Source organism: Phodopus roborovskii, unplaced genomic scaffold (genome assembly GCF_943737965.1).
Source record: "Phodopus roborovskii unplaced genomic scaffold, PHOROB, whole genome shotgun sequence".
Taxonomy (NCBI): Eukaryota; Metazoa; Chordata; class Mammalia; order Rodentia; family Cricetidae; genus Phodopus; species Phodopus roborovskii.
Window position 1 is genome coordinate 423,835 of NW_026126481.1, and position 24,533 is coordinate 448,367.

General features: G+C 41.1%; 2 protein-coding genes across 2 annotated transcripts in view; one reads left to right on the forward strand and one right to left on the reverse strand.

The window, feature by feature from the left end:
• LOC127229039 (guanine nucleotide-binding protein subunit alpha-14) overlaps positions 1 to 14,176 on the forward strand; it is a 151,606-nt gene extending 137,430 nt beyond the window's left edge. Inside the window, exons 3-7 of the mRNA XM_051194057.1 lie at positions 3,491 to 3,645; positions 6,463 to 6,591; positions 8,504 to 8,633; positions 11,318 to 11,471; positions 12,771 to 14,176. Coding sequence (XP_051050014.1) covers positions 3,491 to 3,645; positions 6,463 to 6,591; positions 8,504 to 8,633; positions 11,318 to 11,471; positions 12,771 to 12,961 — 759 coding nt within the window. The 3' untranslated portion in view covers positions 12,962 to 14,176. The remainder of the gene's footprint in view (positions 1 to 3,490; positions 3,646 to 6,462; positions 6,592 to 8,503; positions 8,634 to 11,317; positions 11,472 to 12,770) is intronic.
• A 4,681-nt stretch (positions 14,177 to 18,857) lies between these two features.
• Vps13a (vacuolar protein sorting 13 homolog A) overlaps positions 18,858 to 24,533 on the reverse strand; it is a 180,596-nt gene continuing 174,920 nt past the window's right edge. The window contains exon 72 of the mRNA XM_051194059.1: positions 18,858 to 20,046. Coding sequence (XP_051050016.1) covers positions 19,996 to 20,046 — 51 coding nt within the window. The 3' untranslated portion in view covers positions 18,858 to 19,995. The remainder of the gene's footprint in view (positions 20,047 to 24,533) is intronic.

Genomic DNA, 24,533 nt, shown 5'->3' on the forward strand with positions numbered 1-24,533 from the left:
TCTCTGGCCCCACCCTTGGGAAGTGTTGTCAGAAATGGTCACGGTGCCAAAGGTGTGAGGAGTTGTTGGAACATCACCTTCACTTTGCATCCCTCAGGCATCCTCTAGTGGAAATACGAACCTATTCCTCACTCATCCCTAACTCTAGTTGCTCCTTTTCTTTCGTCTCTTAATATTTGTGTAAGGGTCTGGTGTAGTTCCCATCCAAGGACACCTCAGTATGCTAGAATGTTCAAGAGGAGGGCTGCATAGTCCCAGAACCCAGCCCAGCTTCAGCATGGGGGACCAGTAACAGAAGTAGCAGTGAGAGTGGCTGTCATTGCACAGATGAATTTGAGACATCTAGGCCATCCTGGCTGGTGCCTAAGGTGCTAGTTGTACCTGGACCTATGGCAATAGGGGATTTTTGACCCCGATTAGAATGGGGAGAACTGTGATGGAGGCACTTGTGATCAGGTTGGGTTTGACCGGGGAAGTAGTTTCTGAGAGTGCTGTGGAATGGTGAATTAATTCCAGGGACTGTGCTGTCACTGCACAGTGGAGAGCAAGGCCCTGGGAAGCTGCTGCTTCTGTGTATCTGAGGTAAGTAGGTGTGGTTTCTATGGGTGAGCAAAGCTGGCAGGTGGGGAGAAAGCTGGGTGTGAATCTAGGGAGCTGCAGAGACAATGGAAGCAAGGTGGCCCCAATTCCATGAGGGGGGCTTAGACCCACCATTGCCTCTGTCCCTCTCCACCTTGACAATGCAGGTGACTTGTTAGAGTGGGCACACTCATCTGTGTGTGGCTGTGAAGGGTGTGAAACTGAACCAGGGTCTGGAGAATTTGAGCATGATTTAAGCAGGTGCTTGAATGTTGCCTCGTATCAGTAAGTTTGACTGGAAAGCCAGTTGTAGTGTGTGCAAACCAGGATGGATGAATGACCTTCCAAGCCCAGTGGCTGCTGCTTTCCTTCAGTGTTCTAAACATTCTACTTTCATTCTTATCTTTAATCCAAGAAACATGTAGAAGGTAATTATGGGAAACATCATTATAGTTTAGTCAATGTCATAGGTCCTACCTCTCAAGTCATCTCTCTCTCTCTCTCTCTCTCTCTCTCTCTCTCTCACTCTCTCTCTCTCTCTCTCTCTCTCTGCGTGTGTGTGCACATAGTGCACACAGTTTACCACAGGTGTCTTTGGTCTGTGGTAAACTTTTTCATCACCATGAAACCCACTGCTTCTTAGCTCTGTAATACATTCAAGCATATTTAACACAAGAAGCACTCCAACGTTTCCAGCTGCCCTTGCTTGTAGAATTGATCCAACTTTTCTATTTGGCATTAGAGGGAGAGTTTGTGTGTGTGTGTGTGTGTGTGTGTGTGTGTATCTTTGCATGGTGAGAACACACTAAAGTCCCATCCTCTTGGCAATGTCTAAGGAAATAATACATCATCACTTCATCACCAGGAGGTATAGGAGGTCTCTTGAACAAATTCTTCTTGTCCAGCTGTCCTTTTAATTATAATTAATATCATGGAAGTGTTATAAATGACAAAACCATAACTACATAATATTTGGAAGGTCTACTGTTTAAAATAAAATACATAATTCAAAATCAAAGTTCCCTGTAGCACAGAATTTTCAACTTTTATACAATCTCTGTTTTCACAACTGGTATCCATGTCCATAGTCCACTGCAATGCTACTGAAGCCTGTGGAGTCAGGCTTTGAGGTTCCGCAGCCACTGGCTTTTAAAATCTTGCAAGCATTGCTACCAAGAAAATAACGTGTGTGTGTGTGTGTGTGTGTGTGTGTGTGTGTGTGTGTGTGTGTGTGTGTGTGAAGGCACTACTTCATCTATAGCCCTCTCACAGGTGACCTGGGAACTTCTGCATGACACACATCTGTCTTCTGAGTTCTCTTTCCAAGCTATGAAAAATGGTGATTTTGAGAAAGAGGAAAAGGAAAGTCAGTGTTGAACACTGTGTATTTCCCCTTCTTATTAGCATATTTAAATTGTTCAGAATAAAGGGTTTATGTCACATTCGTGCATGTCTGAGGTGAACTCTCTTTGAGAGCCTGGTCATCAGTGATATTGCTGCATCTGCTGGCTTGCTCCCAAAACACTTGTCTTAGAGTTTGAATACACACCAGCTTTATTCATCTACTTCCTGGACATATGTAGATGGTGGCCACCTCCAACACAGATGGCAGTTCCCCACCCCAAATTCTCTGCCAGTTCTTTGGCTTTAATTCTCAGCAGCAAAGCTGGATTGCACTGTTAAACTGGAAAACACCCTATGATGCACACGCCATGCAAGAAGTTAGCAAGATGACTGGCTGAGAGCCATCACAGTGAGGCCCCAAGTTCCTTTGTGGACACATAACCCTCTGCACTGGCTCCTATGCTAGATACACTCCATGGCTGTGGATTTCCATTTTTTACAGAGATTACTGAGTTCACTTATCAATGGAAGACACCCTCTACTTGCAGGCACTGCACTGCGTGCTAGGATAAAAGGACAAGTAAGGCAGTGAGTGACTCTGCTCTTGTGGCTTTTCCAGACTTGTTTGAAGACAGAGGTCCATGGCCATTTTAAATGTAGAGGGTAGAGGCAGATGTAGAGCAGGGGGAAAACATGTGACCCTGTCTGGGAGGATAGAATGGCAGTGGGAAGCAAGGAGATTGGGACTGTGCCTATGCTCCACACATGTCCAGGACCCTCCATCACTCTCTCTGGCTATGGATGGCAGAAGGAATTAGATGCAGAGACTCAAGCATGGTAGATATGTGCTAGTTTTGCAAATGAGACATATTTATGTGTGTGCTCTCACAGAGCTCCTGACTGTAATCATTAGTGTGGTAACAGAGCAATAAGTGTGTAATAAAAGTTGAATGATTGTTGTGCAAAGCAGATGTTCTGGGATTAAGTCCTTGGTGTGCAGTGATTGATTCATAGGACTATATAGCTGGCATGTGGGGACTTGCCATTGAGTGGAAGTTTTTGTTGAGCCTAGTGCTGCTCTGCAAAGTAAAATCTACCTCAAAAAATTAAATACAATGGAAAAAAAGAAAAAGGCTTAGGGAAAAGAAAACTATCAGGCTGATAGTCAGCATTGATTTTTCCATTCTTGGGGATAGTGTGTTCCTGTTCTTACACCCAGGGTAGGCCCACTTGCACCACACAACCCGGTGTGCCACCAATACATGTATGTAGCTTGCCATACAGGTGTTGGAATGAGCATGGCATGAGTATCTCTGTTCACCACTGAGTGCTGGGTCTGGGCAGCTGCCTCTGGTATTGCTGGACAGGAGGTATAGCCTGGTGTCATTTGCAGCTCACTTCCTCAGACTGAACAATCAGTTGTCCTACTCAGTCTATCAGTTTCTGAGGACTTGGCTGTGTGTAGTCCTGTACCTTCCAGCCCCCAACCCAGGATCCAGGACAAGATTATCCTCACATCTGCTAGCCTTTCCTTTGCTTAATGCAATGTTTTCTTTCCTTTGACTAGGAAAATGCCCAGATCATCAGAGAAGTGGAAGTGGACAAGGTCTCTGCGCTCACCAGGGACCAGGTAGCAGCCATCAAGCAGCTGTGGCTGGATCCAGGCATCCAGGAGTGTTACGACAGGAGGAGGGAGTACCAGCTGTCGGACTCTGCTAAGTAGTGAGTACTCCACCTGTCACACCGCTCTTAGGCAGACTCTGCAAGCCTTCACTCCATGCTTAGAGGAGAGGAGGTCTTTCTCGATCCCTGGCTCTGACTCTTAGCATCTTCTCTCCTAATTTTCTGGGGGTTCCCAGATAGACTTAGGGTCAGCACCCACCTTTTTCTACCTAATTAAATTTGAAATTCCCTTCGTAGAATTGGTGCTGGAATTATAACTTAAGCAAGGAATACCCCTGCCTTTGGTGGTTCACTTTCTTCTCACCATACATATTCTTTTGCAAACCACAGGCAGGCATGGGCCTTGCTTAAATCAGCCATTGATCTTGTGCTGCCCTCTAGTGATGGACATAGGAATCTGCAAGACCAGCATGCAGGAAGCCCAGCCAGCTTATTTGGCCCTCTCAGAAAGTCTACCTCTAATGTATTTTGTACCGATAAAGCTTTAAACCATCAACCCACTACAATTTGTATTGCATCCTACCTTGGAGAGATTGGAAACATTGTCCTTTCTTGAGAATTCCCTAGGACTATGTGTGCCATCCAGATGACTAGGCACATGATCATTTTTCTTCTTGTAGCTGCTGCTTGTAGCTTAGTATTTTCGCCTTCCCACGTATCGCTGTCCCTTCTCCCAGGACCATGACACCCCCACTCCCGAACCACCCAATTCCTCTTAAGTGTTGGCCTTCTTCTGAGCAGCTGTCAGGAAAGACTTTATTTCATGTAGCCTTTAATGACTTTCCTTAGACGTTTGTCCCAGGTAGTGTTCAGAAAAGCATGATGTCAGGAGAAGAAACCAGTAAGATGTTACATTGGCAATTGACAGGAAAGATAAAAAGTCTTGGGGGTCCAGGGCCGCTAGTATACACCCCCACCCTGTTCCTTCTAGAAGCAGCCCACTGTTATTAGCTCTGTTGATAGTGCTATGGGTTTACATCCATTTGGAGAAAGCTAACCAGAACTGCTGTAGGATTAATTCAGTATAAATCTTGAGAACTGCACCAAGTTCACCGAGAGGTATACCAAGGGTGACTGCAGAGGTAAACAGTTATACAGAAGATGGTAGTATTTAATAAAGCCAGATAGTTGCAAGTCTTGGGAGTTGGTGGATGTGGCAGAACATGCCTGGGATACTAGCACTGGGGAGGCAGGAGCAGGAGGATCTCAACACAGCCTGGCAAACTGGGCTAGACCCTGTCTTTAAAAAGTCTATGATGTAAGTTACTTGTGTATTTTCTTGGTTCAGCCTGTGGTTTTCAGTCATCTGCTAGTAATGTCTGCATTTTTAGATATACATTTATACTGCCTGAATGAATGTACCAGATAGCATGCTAAGGGCTCGTGGCAACCAACCAATGCCCTCTAATCTTAGAAACTGCATAGTCTTCTGGTTCTAATCAATCATTCCCTTAATCAATCCATCATTGTATAGTGTGATTGTGTCTCCCTTTTCTCCCATTTATAACTTTTGGGCAACTTTCCCATGTCCCCAGTAGACACTCCAAACTACAGATGGCATTGTATTCTGTTTTTTTTCTATATGTACATAAGCATTATAAGATGAACTTATACATTGGTTATGGTAAGAGCTTTATAGAAACTGAAATAAGGTGATTACCTGCGCACATGGAGTAAAATTTGAGCTATTTGAATATCAGCTATGTGATCCCATGACAGTTGGTGTGATAACAGACAGCTACTGAGTGACTAGCAGGTAGGTAGGATACACTAGGAAGTATGTTGCCCATTTAGGACCAGAGACAGATTTTATCCTGTTTCTCAGAATGGCACTGGATTGAAAGCTTATGAATTGTAGCTTTGCAAAAGCAATACAAAGGGAAAATAATTTGCTTATTTTTGGTATTTCCCCATTTCTTACTTTTGGACCATAAATGACCACAGGTATTTGAAACCCTGGAGTAGAAAACTGGATAAAGGTAGAAGATTGTTCTAAAGGAAAAAAAAGTAACACATGGGAGTGGACACAGCAGTTTGAAGTCAGTGAGGTCCATCTCTAGGCTGACCTGCTCAGCCCTGGATGTTTATGTTGTGCTACAGAAAGCAGCAAAGCCACCAACTCCATTGCTAGCTAGTGTCTCTTGTAAGGAATTGACTAAGCAATTTTTGAAAATAGTCTCTAGCCCAGCCTGGCCTTGAACTCTCCATGTATTTCAGCAGCACCCTGAACTGATCTCCTACCTCTACCTCCTGAGTGTTGGGATTGAAGGCATGTGCTACCATGTCTGTTGTAGGAGGTGCTGGGGTTTAAACCCAGAGCTATGTGCAGCCCCAAATAACATGAGATAAATTCTGGATTATTTTAGATGTCTTATTTCCCAGTGTGCTTAATAGGAAAGTTAACTTATTTTGAGGGAGTTTTTCCATGGCCTGTTTGACAGCCATGTATTTCTATACATGTGGCTCTTAATTCACTGATCGGAGCCTTCAGAGAACAGTGCCTACTTTATGTAAGGTTCTTGGATGAAGGCAAGTAGGTAGGTCTGTTGTGAGGGGCCAGTGTCATTACCTAACTGCTCGGCCTCTAGGCTGCTTCTTCCTTCATGCAGCTGGGAACCAGACCAAGTGATGTGAATCCTCAGAAGGCTAGAGTCTTTTGTAAGATGTGCTTCTGAGTCTTGATCTCCCTTCAGGATGGTCTTGGGAGGATAGAGGCCTGGCATAGTTACTTCTGAATGTAACTGTGGCCTCCATGTCTTGTGGGGACCCTGTGGTCAGGAGGCACTTCCCTTGAGTAAGAAAGACTTTTCCTTTCTCACAATGGAGCCTCAGCTTCTCAACTCTTTAATCTCACAGTTACCTGACTGACATTGACCGAATCGCCATGCCCTCTTTTGTGCCAACGCAACAGGACGTGCTTCGTGTTCGAGTGCCCACTACTGGCATCATAGAGTATCCATTTGACTTGGAAAACATCATTTTTCGGTGAGTTTGTTTCCCAGACAGAGACCTTTAAGGATTAGTCTGTTCAGGGGGCACGTCCAGAGGTGGAGTCCTACCTGGGCTCTTCTTACCATGAAAAGGCCTTCTTATGTGTAGTCACACAGAAGTGCACTCCTATGACAACACAGTCTACTGAGGTCTTTTTCCTAATGTTAGTAAGATTTCTCTTTCCCTTATTACCTTGTCTGAGATTTTTCTTTAAAGAAAAATCATGAATATATAGAAAAGTATATATTGTTTATAATATGTTTAGAGTAGTTATAGCTGTGTAAAATGTATACATATACATCTTAAATAACAACATTCTAAGGATGAACAGTTCTTTACTGAATAATAAAGGTTACTTACAAAACACTTAAAATTTCAAGGCACCTTTAAAAATTATTTTGTGTATGTATGCCTCAGTGTATATGTATGTGTACCAGATATATGCAGGAGCTCTTGGAGAGGATGAGAGCATCGAATCCCCAGGCACTGGAGTTACAGGTAGTAGTGAACCACCATGTGGGTGCTGGGACTGTGTCAGGCCCTATGCATAAGCAGTAAGAGCTCTTAACCACTGAGCCACCTCTCCAACCCCTCAACCCCTCAAAGCCCTTGTATGTCTGTTATTCCCCTTATCCTTTCTAATGATGATCACATCAAATCCAATATTACAATTCTGTTTTAGCACTCCTTCATCGCTGTCACAAATGTGGGGGGGGGTGATACAAAAGTATTCTGCATTTTTGTTACATATGTTTAATTTAATGGTCACTCTCTTCCAAGCTGACCTATGGATTTAAACCTTTTCAACTTCAAAGGCTGCTTTCAACCTCCCAAACACCTCACTCAGAATGAGTTTGCCAAAGCTTTGATGAAGAAGTTTTACCTTTCCACAGCCTTAGGCCTTGGTTTAACATAGCCTGCTGGTGATACCTTAGAGCCCCTGGCACCTCCCCTGTACAATCTTTCCGGTTGAAGAATTCTGATGCTTGAAGGTGAGGTCTTTGTAGAATGTCTTCACACAGTCTCTTGATATTTGTGCTTTCTATCCTAGCTCTATTCCCCCTCTGCAATATGAGGCAAACACCAAGCATACAGCATTGCAGACATGTCTGTACCCCTAGAACCTGGCTCCAAGGCACCTTACTAAATGGTAGCCATGGGAGTCAGTGAGCCTGTGTATCATCTAGACACACTGGTTTGGGGTCTTTCGAAATTGGTATGTGGATGGGGTGAGGTGTAGGGGTGGTAGATGTGACCTGGCAGATTATGTGGTCTATCTGCCATAGTGTTAGGAAAAATATTTGCAATAACACTTAAAAATGGAGATGTTTTATTTAAAACCTACTCAGTTTCCCCAAAATATCCACAGACCTGGTAATAGTGAGCCTGCATTTTATCTAGTAGCAGTGGCATCAGTGACATGGCAGAGGGGTGGCTCAGTGGCTAAAAGTGTTCAGTTCCCAGCACCTATATTGAGTGTCTCATAGCTACCCGTAACTCTAACTCCAGGGGATCCAATTACCTCTTCTGGCCTTTGGGCACCTGTGCTGGTATTTGTGACATACACCCATACACCGTCCTAAAAAAACAAAATACAAATTATACATTTAAATATAGAACCTGAAGAAAGCAGAGATACCAGGATGATGGCTTGCCATTGTCCCTTTTATGTCCCAAGACTCTATGTGGGTGGTTGGAGTAAAGGACTTCTGCAGCAAGTTCTTACCCAGTAGCTCCAGGCAGGCTCCATCTGAGTCCTTTGCTTGGAAACCACCAAGTGGTTCTCCACTGCCTACAGCAGCATGTTCCAACACACTAACCTTGAGAGCCCCTTCCCTCTAAAAGTCATGGAGGAGACCCTGGAGTTGTGCATTCCAACCTCTGACCATTTACCTCTTTTGAGTAGGATGGTGGATGTTGGTGGCCAGCGATCTGAACGACGGAAATGGATTCACTGCTTTGAGAGTGTCACCTCCATCATTTTCTTGGTTGCTCTGAGTGAATATGACCAGGTTCTGGCTGAGTGTGACAATGAGGTATGCTGAGGGTTTGGAATTTGGAGGTATGCGTCTGGGCTGGAGGTTGGGGTGATAACTGTAGAAGACAGCCTTATTTCTTCAATTTTCAAGGAGCTAGCTAGATGAGGAAATAAGACTCTTCAGCCAACACTCAGGCATTTGTTACCAATGCAGCCTACTGGCCCACTGCAGGCCCATTTACCAAGTACCCTGTGGCTTAAATACCATTACATGTCACATAACAACAACTGCATTCTGAGATAGACATTATTAGATTTCAGACCCAGGTTTGATGGCACATGCTTCTAATCACAGCACTCAGAAGGCAAAGCCAGGCAGATATCTGAGAGTTCTAGGCTAGCTAAGGCTACAAAGTCTTCTAAAATCCCAAACCAAACCAGACAAGAAACAACAAACCAGAGAAGACTTCATCTTTGTGTGATTCAATGGTGCAGTTTACTGCATACCAAGAGTCAGAACAGAACCCTGGATCTATTAATATAGTTGACCAGTATAATTTCCTAAGGAACTGTAGGAAAAACGTGAGTGCCAAGCTCAAATACCAGAGACTTTCACTTGATTGACTGATGGTGACTATGGCCTGAGAGCTCCTCCAGCTAATGTAATGGGTCATGAAGGGTGGAAACCAGGAGAAAGCAGATAGTCCTGGGACTGGGGCAGGGGAGCTCAGTTTACTGTTAGCCCTTAGATGCCTTATAAAAACCAACACAAAGCTGAGATTCTTACTGCTGTGGCATGTTGGAAAAAATACTGCCCTGTGTAGTTATATTTACTGGGTTCCAGAGGGGGTAGTTTCATTTCCAAGTCCCTTCAGACCCTAATACATATAATATTGTCTAACAATTCTTTCAAGATTGAGTCTTGTGTAGCCTAAGTTGGCCTCATACTGGTTATGAAGCAAAGGGTAGCCTTCCACTTCTGATCCCTCAGCCTCACACTACTGCCTAAGTGTTGAGATTATGCCTGTGTGCCACTGCATTGATTGAACCCACGACTTCATCCACAGCCCATGTGACCGTTTGTAACAGATGCCATCTGAGCGGACTCCTCAGCTTCCAGAGAATGGCACTCCCAAACAAGCTTCCTAGCTCAGTTGCCAGGGCAGAGGTGCCCAGTACATGGAGCAGTTCAGGAGCTACCTGCAAGGTTCTCATTTAGGGCATCTGGGCTGATGCAGCCCAGGCAGGTACTGTGCCTTCTGCAAAGCTGCAATGTGCTGGCTGGGTCTAGTTCTATTAGATGCTCTGACAGAAAGTGCCAGAACTGTTGGTCACTAAGTGAAGTTAATACCAATAATCTCCTAATGGCCTTTCTCTGAATTTTTATGCAAGATTTCTTGGCTCTTGTTTCAAAGACATAGATGTCAGTCATCAATGCCCCGCCCAATCAGGCAGTGGTCCATGAACAAAGCATATCTTGTACCTCTTGAGTGAAAGCTTCTCTCCGAAGAGTGCCAGAATGTTAGCCAATTAGTGGAGGGCGAACTCATTTACTTGTGCCATCGGAGTAATAGTGGCTGCTGCCTAGCTTTCCCAAATGGAATCTCAAGAGATACAGTTCTCAACAACAACAACAAAACCCAGGGATTCTTAGGAGAAGAGTCAAAGGATTGGGTGCTCAAAGAACCAGGAGCCCAGTCCAATATTCTTAGAAATTAAATGTATTCATCTTTCCTAAAAGAGTCACAGGTGTTTGGAGAACGTGTAAATGGTTGCTTATCCCTGCCCATTCCTACCAGTTGTAGATGTACATTGGATCCACTTACTCTGCCATACAGAATTTTTTTCCCTCTGGAGATTGAGATAATCCTAGGCTTTAGAGAATGTCTAAAAGTAGATGAGTTATTTCTCTGATAACACTTTCTGGACCTCAGCCTGCAGCGTGAGAGAATGGCCAGGTGTGGACTTGTAGAGAATAGAATCATGGTGCATCCCTTTGGAGCCTGTGTGGAATTTAGACATTTTTATGGCTTCCTCCTCTAAAGAAAAGTTCTTGCCTTTTCCCTTAGAAATAAGAGAAAATGCTGTGCAGAACAGTAGTTGTCATGAGAAAACTCATTGTTTCTCAGCTATCTGCCCCTCAAATTTTAGAGCATGTTATTTAAAATTACTGTTTGTAAGTATAATTGTCACGGGACTCATGTCTCTCTGGGTTTGGGAAAGTTACATTTTTAGGATGCTCTGCCCTGGGACAACATCCCACTTGCAAAGCATGGCTTTGGTGCTCTGCAGTGTTCATTCTGTTCTGACCAGTTTAGCATGCCTGAGGGCTCAGGGTTGGGGTCCTCCTGGAAGAGCTTTCCTTCCTCTTGTGTTCCAATACCCCCGAGGCGCTGTTCAGAAGCACACACCTACTTGCAGCTGGTATCTCACCTGACCTGTTAATCAAACAGTTACAGAACATAAACACCTTGTCTAACAACATAAATGTTTTGCTCCAGGTTGCACAAGAGCCAAGTTTAGGGCAAGAGAAGAGTTAGTGTCCCAAAAAGGATATGATAAACTAGTCAGGGTGTGTCTATGTGTGGGCAAACAGAAGCAGTTCTAGTGGGCCCATGTCTTTGCCATCAGAAGAGCAGTAACCCTACAGGGAGAGGACTGATGGATGCACCAAGCCCCCTAGCATGCTATTCCCAAGTCTTGCTTTTCTTTCTGACTTACTGTAACTCCATTTCTCACTAGAACCGTATGGAAGAGAGTAAAGCCTTGTTTAAAACCATCATCACCTATCCCTGGTTTCTGAACTCATCTGTGATTTTGTTCTTAAACAAGAAAGATCTTTTGGAAGAGAAAATCATGTACTCCCATCTAATTAGCTATTTCCCAGAATACACAGGTAAGTATTTGCGGGGTGGAGGTGCAGTGCTCTCACACCAACCTTGCTGGCCTCTTCCCCTGCAGCAATCTCCAGTGTCCAGTATGTTTTCTGGGGCCGCCCTGATGGGCTTTTACATCCTCACTTCCAATTATACTTTTCATTGTCCCTGATGTTTTCACCAGACACCACCACTGCAAGGCCTGAATGCATTCGCCAAGTCATTTGGCTTTCTCCACTTGGCTGGTCAGGCTCCAGTTCAGGTGCCTCATGGAGGAAACCCTTTTGAGACTCTCCTGTACCTGTCTATAGTTTGCACTAGTGTGCCACCTCCTTTCTGTTCCCCGGGCAGCCTGGTCTTTCTGCTGTATACGCATTCACTCAGCTTTTCCTGGCAGAACTGGCTCTCACAACTTCAGAGTACCTGTTGCTTTGTGGGGTTATAGTTTATCTGCTTCTCAGTCACAGGGCTGGTGCTGAAGTCTTCCATGTATGCAACCTGCTCAAGGAAGGGCAGTGCTCATGCTTGCTAATCACTCCTGGTGCAAGAGGTCTCAAACTGTATGCTCTTGATGTTGATATTTACATGTCAGTGTTTCCCTTGATTAAACATTCTGGCAGTATGGTTTAGAACTGTCAGGCTTTAAAACCAACCTAGTAACACTAGTTTCTACACCACACCTCCCTCCTCCCAGTCCACAGCTGCCTGTCCATACAAGTGGTTAGAAAACAAAACTAGGCCACTATTTTTAGACAAAGCACTTTATAGTACAATTTTCAGATACCAGTAGACACTTAAAAAAATAAACATTGGACTAGAGAATGGCTCAGTTTAAAAAAAAAAAAAAAAACAAAAAAACCATTTTCCTTGCAAACAATCCCCAGAACTCACCTAAAAAAAAAAAAAAAAAAAAAAAAAAAAAAAAAGCCAGGCATGATAGTGAGAACTTGTAATCACAGAGCCAGGGTAGGGGAGACAGGCAGATTACTGGCACTTGCTGGCCAGCCAGTTCTAGCCTAGTTGGTGAGCTGTTGGCTAATGAAAGATCTTGTCAATGGAGGTGCATGGCATTCCTGAAGATAACATGAAACTGTCCTCTGGTCACAGGCATGTACACATGCATACACACTGCATAAAATGGAAAATATTTAAATATTGTATAGATTCATATGAAATGCAGTAACTACTCCAGGTAAACTTTCTTAGATATGAAGATTGACTAAAGAAGGATCCCAAATAAGAGCAAAAATACATTAAAAATGGACTGTGTGAGAGAACACGGTGGTGAGCTAGTTTTTCTTTACTCCTCTCTTGAGCAGGACCAAAGCAGGATGTGAAAGCTGCCAGGGACTTTATCTTGAAGCTGTATCAAGACCAGAACCCCGACAAGGAGAAAGTCATCTATTCCCACTTCACCTGTGCTACGGACACTGAGAATATCCGCTTTGTGTTTGCTGCTGTGAAAGACACAATCCTACAGCTGAATCTACGGGAATTCAACTTAGTGTAAACACTTGGCCCTCTCCTCCCAGACACAGGGTGATATGAGCTCCTCCTGCCTGTCCTACAAGTGATTCTGACCACCTGGGCCAGGATCCAAGGACATTATGTAGCCCGCAGGGACTGAGATGGATAGTGTAACTTGAAAGATACTTGCTTTACCAACCTTTTTAAGTGTCTTTAAGTATAATTTTAGAGTTTGTATTTTATAGAATTTTAAAAAGCCACTGTGATTCCCCCATGCTTTTTAAACAAAAGTGTTCAATAGATATTACGAATCACATAACAGAGGGGATTTGTTAATTTATAGATCATGCCTTCAGACCTCTCAGATTAACTTGGGTGACTAAAACATCTTAATAGGCTTGATTTTTAAATAAACCTTAAAAGACATTGCTAACATCTCTTCCCCTCATCTAACATTCTACCAAACAACCAAAGATTGTTTCTATGCCTCCCCACCCCATCTGCTTGTTTGGCTGGCTGTCCATGTTTGCTACATAATTGAGGATGGCCTTTATCCTCCTGCTTGAACTTAACCAAGTTGTTTGTTAGACTTGTGGGTGTACGCCACCACGCTCAGCTATTTTTCTTTTTTGAGACAGGGTCTCCATGCTGGTCTCAAACATACTATGCAGCTGAGGATGACCTCAAATTTCTGATTTTCTTGTCTTCATATACATACTTTATTTAAAGTAGGAGAGTTCTCACCCTATTGATAATTATTCCTGATATTAAAAAGGTCTCAAATTGTATGATTTTGACATTGGTATTTATAGGTTAGTAAGTGTTGTGATGCATGTGCCACCACGATCAGTTAATGTCGTGCTTGGGATGGAACCCAGGGCTTTGTGCATGCTAGGCAAACATTCTGCCAACCGAGCTAATGCACCAGGCAAAGATTTCTTTAAAAAAAAAAAAATAGTTCTATTCATGTCAACTTGCTAAGGCAAATTAGTATTACCCCAATATCTATTTTAAATTTGCCATGATTTGGTGGTGAAGCCAAAGCTGAGATAGATGATAACTGGGTTCTAGATAGTGCATGCGTGTATCTTAATGCATATGATCAGGTCTTACAAACTTATGGAATGGCTAAAGCATAACTTGTTTACCAAATGTCATGTAAGCTTTGCCAACACTCTTGATGGTAATCACAAACCTGCTGTTTGAACTGTGTATGCTGTGCCTTTCTGGATATTGAGAATATACTGTTCTACCAGGAGTACTGATTATGTGTTTCTTGGCATTCGTGGATGATGGTTCTGTTCAAAAGAAAAATCCTACAGCCTTAACAATTCAGCAGCTTTCCTGTTTTTTCCCCTTTGAAGCAAGTCTTGATTCATTTCTGTAATAGCTGGCTCAGTAAAGATCCCCATCCCTGGAAAGTAGAGTGCTTCAGACTAAAGACCAAGGATGGCTTTGCTTCTACAGCTCATTGGGAAGTATGTGTACACTTAGGGTGTGGTGTATCTACCTCTTACCAATCTTAAAATGGTTCAGCTTTTACCACACAGTGAGAAAGTGACATATATCAAGTAGAAACTGTACTTTGAATTTTGATCCTTTCTCAGGCTAATAGTCTTTGGCCTGGTACTTTTTTTGAGATGATGGGCAGCTGCAAGTTGTAGCTCCCAGGAAGCCACATCATCATGAGGGGAAGCAGTAACTTCTCTGTGCTGCACTGATGGGTGGATGTTCTAGAGTCAGTATATAGTACATGCATTTTCAGCCTCAATGCTTTTAGTCATTGTGGGTTTTCTTAGTTCAATCTGTATAAACATTCTCAGATTGGCTACATTTGTTGCAGAACCACAAGGTCGAATTCCTAGAGCTGAACTAAGCCTTTCTTAACACCCACTTTGTCAACTTGTTGGAACAACTCCAAGTATGAACGCATTCTACCAAAGTAGCATTAGGTTTTTGAAAGTCAGGCTTTACTTAAGGCATGAACTGTATAAATGGCTGCTGAATTTTATTTTAAACAGTTAGCCATCAATACAAAAACAAAAGGGTAGCTCTTCAACATATCTAAAAATCAAAGACAACATTCATTATTGTGGTCCCTCCCCATCACAAACTATGGTTAAAGGTAACTGACTGGGTCTCATTAGCCAATTAATCTAAAAAAAAAAAAAAAAGCATATCAACAGAACCAGAATCAAAGATGTTAAACAATGTGGGATTCTCTTTTCAAGCACCTTATTAACAATTTAACCTCTGGTTGACATGCAAGTTTGTCTTTCAGGGCAAGAAAGGTACCAAACAAATCAGAAGGTGGTAACGAATACCTTTTTTCACTTTCAGCAATGTTAACTCTCCACATCAGAGGTGAGTTAGTGATTTCTGTTGAAATTCTCCCCTAGCCTTTCTTTTTAAAATGTATTCACACCACCCAACTAATAGCCATCTGAAGTTGGTGGCTAAGAGTACACCAGATAGTCCCTTAAGCTTTTGTCAATGGTGAGCATGCTTGGCTACAAGGCTTAGACCACAGAGGATAGATTTTAGACAGGCAGGAGAAAGTGAACGTTCTTTGTTCCATTCAGTAACAACCCAAACAGACTGAAGACCAGAAAGCTTTATTGGACTCACATTTGGTTAAATTGGCAGCCATTTTAGCATGTAATCCAAATCTACCACCTCCAAGAAATTAGCAGTTTCAAGGGTTAGTATTCCCAGTTGATTTTTAAAAAGACTAAGAAAGACCAGTTTTAAGAACCAAATTCATAATGCCTGTGTTAACAGGCTATTTTATCAAAATACACAAAACTAAGGCAGCCACTGTGTAATAGTTAATTAGGTCACATTTACACACAGGAGATAGATAGTAGGAATAGAAAAGTGAAGGAAATACGGATGCAATGAGGAATACTTTTAAAACCTGTAATAATCAATGGCCATGCTTTCACCAAAGAACAAACATTCCAAAGAAGTACAGGCTATTACAGCAATATAAAAATAGTTAAGATACTACTAGTCTGGTCATTTCATAAAAATGGAACTGTATAATTAGAAAACTAGGGAGAGAAGGTATTTTTAAAGCACACCTTTCCCAACAATTTCATTAATTGTAATATACTTGCATACAGAGATGGCCATTTAAAATGTATACATGTGTCCTCTAACAAGTCCTAAATATAATTTATAATTGTTGGTGGTCTTGAGGGTATTTTCATTGATACTGAGGATATTCTACTCTAATCTATACTATGAAATGTTTTCTGCCTAAATACTAGCAACTGTTGGATAACCAACTGACTAATGGTGGCAGAGGACATCATAAACAGAGGCTGTCATCACCCTGGTGGAGGTAACACTTAGCATTAAACATTTTTAACAGTCTTGTGAGGGTCCTTGTTAAAGATTTTACTAGAAGGAAACACTGATATCACAGAAATACGTTTAGTGACATTTTAAATCAAGGAAATTTGATATGGATCATAGCACGTGTTAAACTACAACTCAAATTTATATTTGTATAAAAAAACTCAATTTTGAAAAAAATACCGGTATTGACTTATAAAATATTAAGTTACATTTCTTATGTGTCAAGCTTTGGATAACTTCTAAATTTACTCTTTTAAAAAAAGCTATACTGCTTAAGGAAAAAAATCAAGAACTCATAATGCTAAAGTAAACATACTTTTAACTGATGTGAGATTTTACAAAAAAGGCAATAAAGTAGAAAAGGTTTTAATTGAAGACACATTAGCAGGGCTTCTGAGTAAGACATAGCCTCTTCTCATTTCGCTAAGCACCACCTTCTAGGTTAGTGGGGGAAATCATCATGCAATTGGGTATAATACTCACCTCTCTATGCTACATACAATAGATCATAAAAACCACAATTTAGCCAATGAATGTAAACTTAGGTGGGTTAGCATTAACCGTGAAGTATAGACTTCAAAAATATACCCAAAGGAGCAGGCAGAGGGCAAAGGGTTCTTTTTTAGAGTGAGGACTGATATGCGATTATATGCAGCACCAGCAAAAATCATAAGATATCCAAGTCTTTCCTTTTCTACTTAGACTGCAGTATTTTTAGTTAAAATGTACTGATATTTATTTGAATGGCACCTTCAACAGGTGAGTGTTCTGGTTCTACGATAATGTCCCCTACATGGTTAGCTATCCCTTTTTCAGGATCTTTGCCACCTGTATGAGCCAGACAGAAAGTAGATGGGAGTAAGATGCCCTGTAGCAAGGAGGCTCTACCACAGCCTGTAGTCATTTGGGTGTCATCTGCCAAGTTAATGTTTAATGCATTTCTTGGTTCCAATAATTTTCCATGAGGAAGAGGGAAGTAAAACATTCAATACACTAGAACTCTCCTGACTTCTCATCCTAAAGATGATAACTGTACTCTGAGTCTGTTCTTCATTCCCTAAGAAACACACAACTCAACCCACCTTGTTCCCAGGAAGGAGAGCCCTGATCCTGGCCACAGTTCCAGCAGTTATGAATAGCCCTAGTCTTTAAGGCTTTTTTCATTCATTTTTAAAATCTAACACTACAAAGTGCTAACATTTTAAATTATAGAGCATTTGTTCTTATGTATTCTCTTGTTCCTGTATTTTTTAACTGCTCCATTTTTGAAATATGGTTGTCTTTAGATATTAAACTCATTTCATGACTCAATGGTTAAGACCTACAATTTGAAAAACACTGCCACTGAGGATTGTAGTTGCATCAGAGATGAACAAAAAGCAAAGACCTAATGCATGGGCCAGTCTGATAGTTTCAGACACTTGTAAGTACATATGGCACATGCCTTTTATCTTGATCTTTTTAATGCAGAGGCTGATACAAGGAGGCAGTTGGCATAGGCTGAAGAATGAACAAACATGGTGATACCAAAGTATATAGGAAAGTCAGTGTTGAATATTTTGTTTTTTAAAAGTTGGTAGGAATGGGGCACCAACTTGTGGGTACTTCTAAGATATTAGACACTGGCACAGTGACACTCACTGGGAAACTGCTGCTGCTACATATCTGAAAAATGGGATTATGATAGAAATAATGGAAGATCTTCCCCCTCCCTCTCAAACACTATGAAAGCAAAGCAACTGGAGAAATCTGAACACTATGATTCCTGGATGATTTTTCTTAGAGTCAGGATTCTGAAAAAGACTACTGAATCAAACATATAACCGTAAATTAAAAAATGTTATGGTCATGTTTCCTCTATGTTAATGGTGGTTAATGTGCTTAGTTTCACTGTTGTTTAGGCACAGACAGCACAACCTGTGTCTCTCTACTGCATAGTTAGAAAGTAATGGGAGGAGGTGATGGGTCCACAATTCATAAAGAACAAGAGCTATTTTTCAGTGTTTATTGATGCAGGAACAAGGACAGGCACATTAGCTATGTATGTGCACTAATAATAAAACCCATCCTGCTGGCTGCCAGAAGATACAGAATTGCTATGCTAACTATAACTTTTTCACTTTACCATGGTAAATCTGGGGATTTAGGAATCTAATTTTTCTGAACTCACGAAAGAAGTAACTACCCAGGTATTTAACTGTTTGCAGTGACTTGAGATTCCAGGAAAGCAACATTCCACATAAAGAGATGATACCAACCTTCTAACACCTCTCTTCACAGGTTTAATCTGCAAACTTGGAGGGCTCAGCAAGAGAAAGCTTGTACCTTACCTTGAATAAGTTCATTTTGGGGGATGTACAACTAGAACAATTTGAAATGTGTCATATTTTGATTCAATTTACATTTAGCAGAGAAAGCATTCTGGGGGATGCCACCATTAACAATCAAAATGTGTTCTCTGAAATCAGATGGTAACAATGCAGCTACCGTCTGGCATGGTGTTCATTCTAGCTTTTATAGCAAAGCAGAAGGCTTAACAAGCCTGCAGACTAAACACCCACTGACTAAACGGACTCTTTGATTTCAACACTAGTTTATAACAAGTTGGTAACATTACAATATAGATTGAACACTGTGTGTTATTCAATAACCAATTAAGATATTCTGTTTATAGTTCACAATTGGACATTCATTCTGTTTCACTTTAAACAGCCCATTACTAGTAAAGAGCAAAGATGGACAAAAACCAAGGGGGGAAAACCTGTAACCTTATTTATTTACTATGATGTTCATAATTTTTGTAGCAATATCATGTATTTTTAAGTGTTTATCACATGAATAACTACAGAGTAGGCAAATGTGAAAGTCTTAATCCAAAGCAATAGGATAGATTGGTTACATCTTAAGGTTTGCACTTAGACACATGAGAGGAGCTCTTTATTCTAGAGCATAATTCATTATAGCTAAGACATTAGATTTTTTTTTTGTATTTTTAAATTCCTGTTACCAGTAAACAGAAGGTAAGCATTGTTAAGGCTTTAAATTTTAATTTAAAAACAACAGTCTATTAGCAACATAAACTGGGTAAATCCATGGAGTTTCCCTGAGGAAGTATTTCCAAGGCTCTGAAGATGTTGAGGGACTTTACCTTTTTGGGTATGATAGTTTTTAAAGCCTCTAAGGGGTGTTTTGTCCAATCTCAAAAAAGATTGTTTTTCACAGTTATATACTATGCATTTTAGTATTAATCCAAATCATATTTTTTAAAAAATACCAAACTATGTTTTTATAAAAAGAACTTCATGATTCTGAAGTAATTACTAAAGTTTTTGTGTCCCTGCTGAGGCAGTGCTTAATCTGATCATTTCCCACCACTCAGGGAGACAGAGTAATCATGAGAGAAATTTACAATGTTAACCGAGAAACTACAATTTGTTTGACAGGGACACTGTGAGCCAGCTCTCTACCACTGCTGAGAATATCCTGGAGTAAACACTTCTTTTTATAAAATATTAAGAATCATAACTAGATGCATGATACAGATTAGGAAACTGAATGGACCTTTTAGTAGTTTAATCACAGAGCTGTTTACCCAAATTGATTTTGTTTTTTTAAGCATCTAAAAGCATACGCTCCCTGAAATGACTCCTACTCTCCACAGGGGTTAGAAGGTACAGCGTGGGAACCGTAATAATGGCTTGTTGCGCTATCTCTTCATAGGCGTGGAGCTGGTTCTCTTGCTTCTTCCAGCTTTGTAAGGATCCACTGTTGGGGAGAAAGAAAGCAATGCTTACTAATTTCAATGAACTTATGACAAAACTAAGTTTAGACATAAACTTATGACCGATATTTAGCCTACATATGGTACAAGAGAACCCTGACACAGCCCAGACACCAGAGGAATAGTATTTCTCACAATGAATTGGAAGTTCATTGTGAGAATAAGAAAAGTACAATGAAATATTCTGCCAGAAAAAGGGTATTTTGGTGACTGGACAACTGGCATTTTTTGTGCTTGTAACAGGCATTGTCTGAAAACTCTTTCCACCTTGCACTAGATCTACATATAGGAATTTAGTCTGAATAAGAACAATTACAATTTTGTAGTTGGTAGTAGCATAGTAACATCTTTGAGTAGGTTGGTACCTCTCATGATACATTTTTTTTATGCTGAAAGGACTAGAAATTATTAAAATGAAATGAATACAAACATTTCTATCAATGATTGTGGGATTTGCTTCATGAGTGACAGTTATGTACCATTTCCAAAAAGATTTAGAAAAGTAAATAAGATACTGTTTCCTCACAGACACAAGCTGAACAGCTACTCATGTTACTCATGTATCAAACTGCCTTCACAAGAACTAAGGAAATCAGGTGAGATCACATCCTGCTTAATGAGTTCTCAGAAAAAAAAGACATCTAAGAAGAAAGGTAAGAGTTGTCCATAACACACTAACTCAACCTCAAGCAACTCACCATGGAAAGATGCCCCCGCTCCCAGTGGCAAGACAGTTGATTCAGCACAGGTCTTAGACTTGAAACCCAGCCATGCCACAGTGAAACCCCAACCAACTCCTGGTCACTGGGCCAATGGAACTAAGCTAAGTGGCTGATTAAAATTAGTATCCCTCCCCTAACTCCAGACAGTTGAGCACAGAGCAAGATGCCATCTGCTCAGGAACAGGGAAAGACCATGACAGAGTTAAACTCAAGTTCCACATGGGCTGCATTAAGACCCCACCTATGAATCATTATGTGGAATATAAATGGATTAAATACTCCAAGAAAAAGACAGCATGATAGACTAGATTAAGAACCCATACAACCCCAAACCTAATCAGTGTTGATAAGAAATACATTCATCTCTAAAGACATATATGAACTAAAAGTGAAGGGACTTAACAAAGTATCTTGGAACAAAGTATCTTGGGGTAACACTTACCAAACAAGTGAAAGACCTATATAGCAAGAACTTTGTGTCTTTAAAGAAAAAATACAGAAAATGGAAAGATCTCCCATGCTCTGGGATGGGTAGGATAAACATAGTAAAAATGGCAATCTTGCCAAAAGCAATCTACAGATTCAATGCAATCCACATCAAAATAGCAGCACAATTCTTCACTGATCTTGAAAGGATAATAATCAACTTTATATGGAAAGACAAAAGACCCACGATAGCCAAAACAACCCTGTACAGTAAGTTCAGGAGGCTTCACCATCCCCGACTTCAAGCTCTACTATAGAGCTATAGTCCTGAAAACAGCTTGGTATTGGCACAAAAAATAGGAATCAAATAAAAAAATCTTGATATTAACCCATACACCTATAAATATCTGCACAAAACTCAAGTCCAAATGGATCAAAGACCTTAACATAAATCCGGCCACACTGAATCTTTTAGAAGAGAAAGTGGGAGATACCCATGAACAAATTGGTACAGGAAACCGCTTCTTGAACATAACTCCAGTAGCGCAGACACTGAGATCGACAATTAATAAATGGGACCTCCTTAAACTGAGAAGCTTCTGTAAGGCAAAGGACACAGTTGACAAGGCCAAATAGCAGCCCACAGACTGGGAAAAGATCTTCACCAACCCTACATCTGACAGAGGGCTGATCTCTAAAATATATAAAGAACTGAAGAAACTAGTCACCAAAACACCAAATAACCCTGTTAAAAATGGGGTACAGAACTAAAGAGAGAATTCTCAATAGAGGAAATCAAAAAGGCTGAAAGAAAAAGTGCTCAACATCCTTAGCCATCAGGGAAATGCAAATCAAAACAATTCTGAGATACCATTTTACTCCTGCCAGAATGGCTAAAATTAAAAACACCAATGACAATTTAAGCTGGAGAGGATGTGGAGAAAGGGGAACACTCTTCCACTGCTGGTGGGAGTGCAAACTTGTACAGCATTTTGGAGATCAGTATGGCGGTTCCTCAGGAAAATGGGAATCAGGACACAGCAATCCTCCTCTTAGGCATATACCCAAATGATCCACATCCATGCAACAAAGACATGTGTTCAACTATGTTCATAGCAGCATTATTTATAATAGCAAGAACCTGGAAGCAACCTAGATGCCCCTCAACTGAAGAATGGATAAAGAAGATGTGGCTGTGGGAAAAAAAAAAAAAAAAACAATGGAATGTTGAAAATTGCAAATGGATGGAACCATCCTGAATGAGATAACCCAGTCACAAAAAGAGGAACATGGTGTGTACTCACTCATATATGGATTTTAGACCTAGAGCAAAGGATCACCAGCCTATAATTCACACCGCCAGAGAAACTAGGATACAAGGATTCTAAGAAATTCATATAAGGTCCCTCACAGAAGGGGAAAGGGACAAGATCTCCTGAGCATATTGGGAGTGGGGGCGGGGGAGCAGTGAGTGGAGAGGGAGCTAGGAAGAAGAGAAGGGGAGGAGAGGCATGGGACTAGGAAGATTGAGTCAAGGGTTGAATAGAAGAGATATCATAAAAGAGGAAGCCATTATAGGTCTGAAGAGAAAACTGACTCTAGAGGAACATCCAGAGACCTACAAGATTGACCCCAACTAACAATTTGAGCAACAGTAGAAAGGCTACCATAAATGCCCTTCCCTAATAATGAGATTGATGACTAACTTATCTACCATCATAGAGCCCTAATCTAGTAGCTGATGGAAACAGAAGCAGACACCAACAGCTAAACACTTAGCCGAACTGGAATCGAGATACAGAGAGAGAGGACAGACCAGGCTACAGAAACCCACACAGACAGCTGACCTAAACAAGGGGAAGCTCATGGACCCCCAGACTGATAGCTGGGAAACCAGCATTTGACTGACTCAGACCCCCCTGAACATGGGTCTGTTAGAAGGCCTGGGCAGTCTAAGAGACCTCTGACAGTGGAACCAGGATGTATTCCTGGTACACAAAAGGATTTTGGGAGCACATTCCCCATGGAAGGGTACTTCCTTAACCTAGAGGTGGGAGGGAGGGCCTAGTTCCTACTCCAAATGACTTGACAGATTTAGTTGACCCCTCCTAGAAGGCATCACCCTACATGTGGAGTGGGGGGTGGGTGGGATGAGAGGGTGGTCAGGGGGCATGGGAGGGAGAGGGAACTAGGTTTGATATGTAATATAAGAAAAAAAATATTCCATGCAAATAGAATGCAGAAGTGCCATACTCATAGAAAACCAACTTTAGAACAAAACTTGTAGAAAGAGATTTTGATCCAAAGCAACATAGACATAGAGAATAAACCATTTTACTGTGCTAATTCCTTAGAATTTGAAAAACAAAACTCTTGGCTGGAATAAAAAGACTCAGAACCAGAAATGACATTACAAAATGATACCACAGAAATAAAGATCATCAGATTATTAATAGCTATGTGCAAAAATGTTGATGAACAAATTCTAGATGCATGCACCTTACAAAGACTGAAACATATCACACACACATGCACCAATAAAAAAATTTAATGAAAGTAAATCAGTAATAAAGTCTATCCTCAAAGAAAAGCCCAGTTAGCATATTCTCTTCTGTCTCCTCGCTCCTGGAGAAAACATTTCAGTGTTTTATTCTTGTTTCTTCATGATTCATTTCTCTTTCCTATGATTAGTACGCCAACGTTGCATTTAATACACAATACTGTGATAGAAATTGCATAGCATATGCTACCTGCTTCAACGTCTGTAGGAGGAGAGCTATCAGTGACTGGATGCGACAAGTGAACACGCATGATGGCGATGCCCTTTTGTCTTATTGGTTGATGAATAAATGCTGATTGGCCAGTAGCCAGGCAGGAAGTATAGGTGGGGTTATATAGGCTATGTCTAGGAGGATTCTAGGACCAGGAAAGGCAAAGAAGCAGTCACCAGAGGGAGATGCCATGTACCCGCCAAAGGAGTAACATAGCGGAGCATTATGGGTAAGCCACAGCCTTGTGGCAATACACAGTTTAATAGAAATGAGTTAAGAAGAAGCCTCAGTCATTGGCCAAACAACTTACAATTTATTGACAGCATTTAACAAAACATACCAAAACCTGTAATTTCAGCTCTTAAGAGATTGAGGCAGGAAAATGGTGGGTCCTAGGATATCCTGAACTATATAGTGAGATCTTGTCTCAAAACATGAGCAATTTAATAGGAAAAGCCAGAGTGTTGAATATATTGAAAAATGTTTGAAGAAAAATACCATTAATTATATGTACTAAAGCTGTTAAAACCAAAAGCCCTAAACAAAATTTAT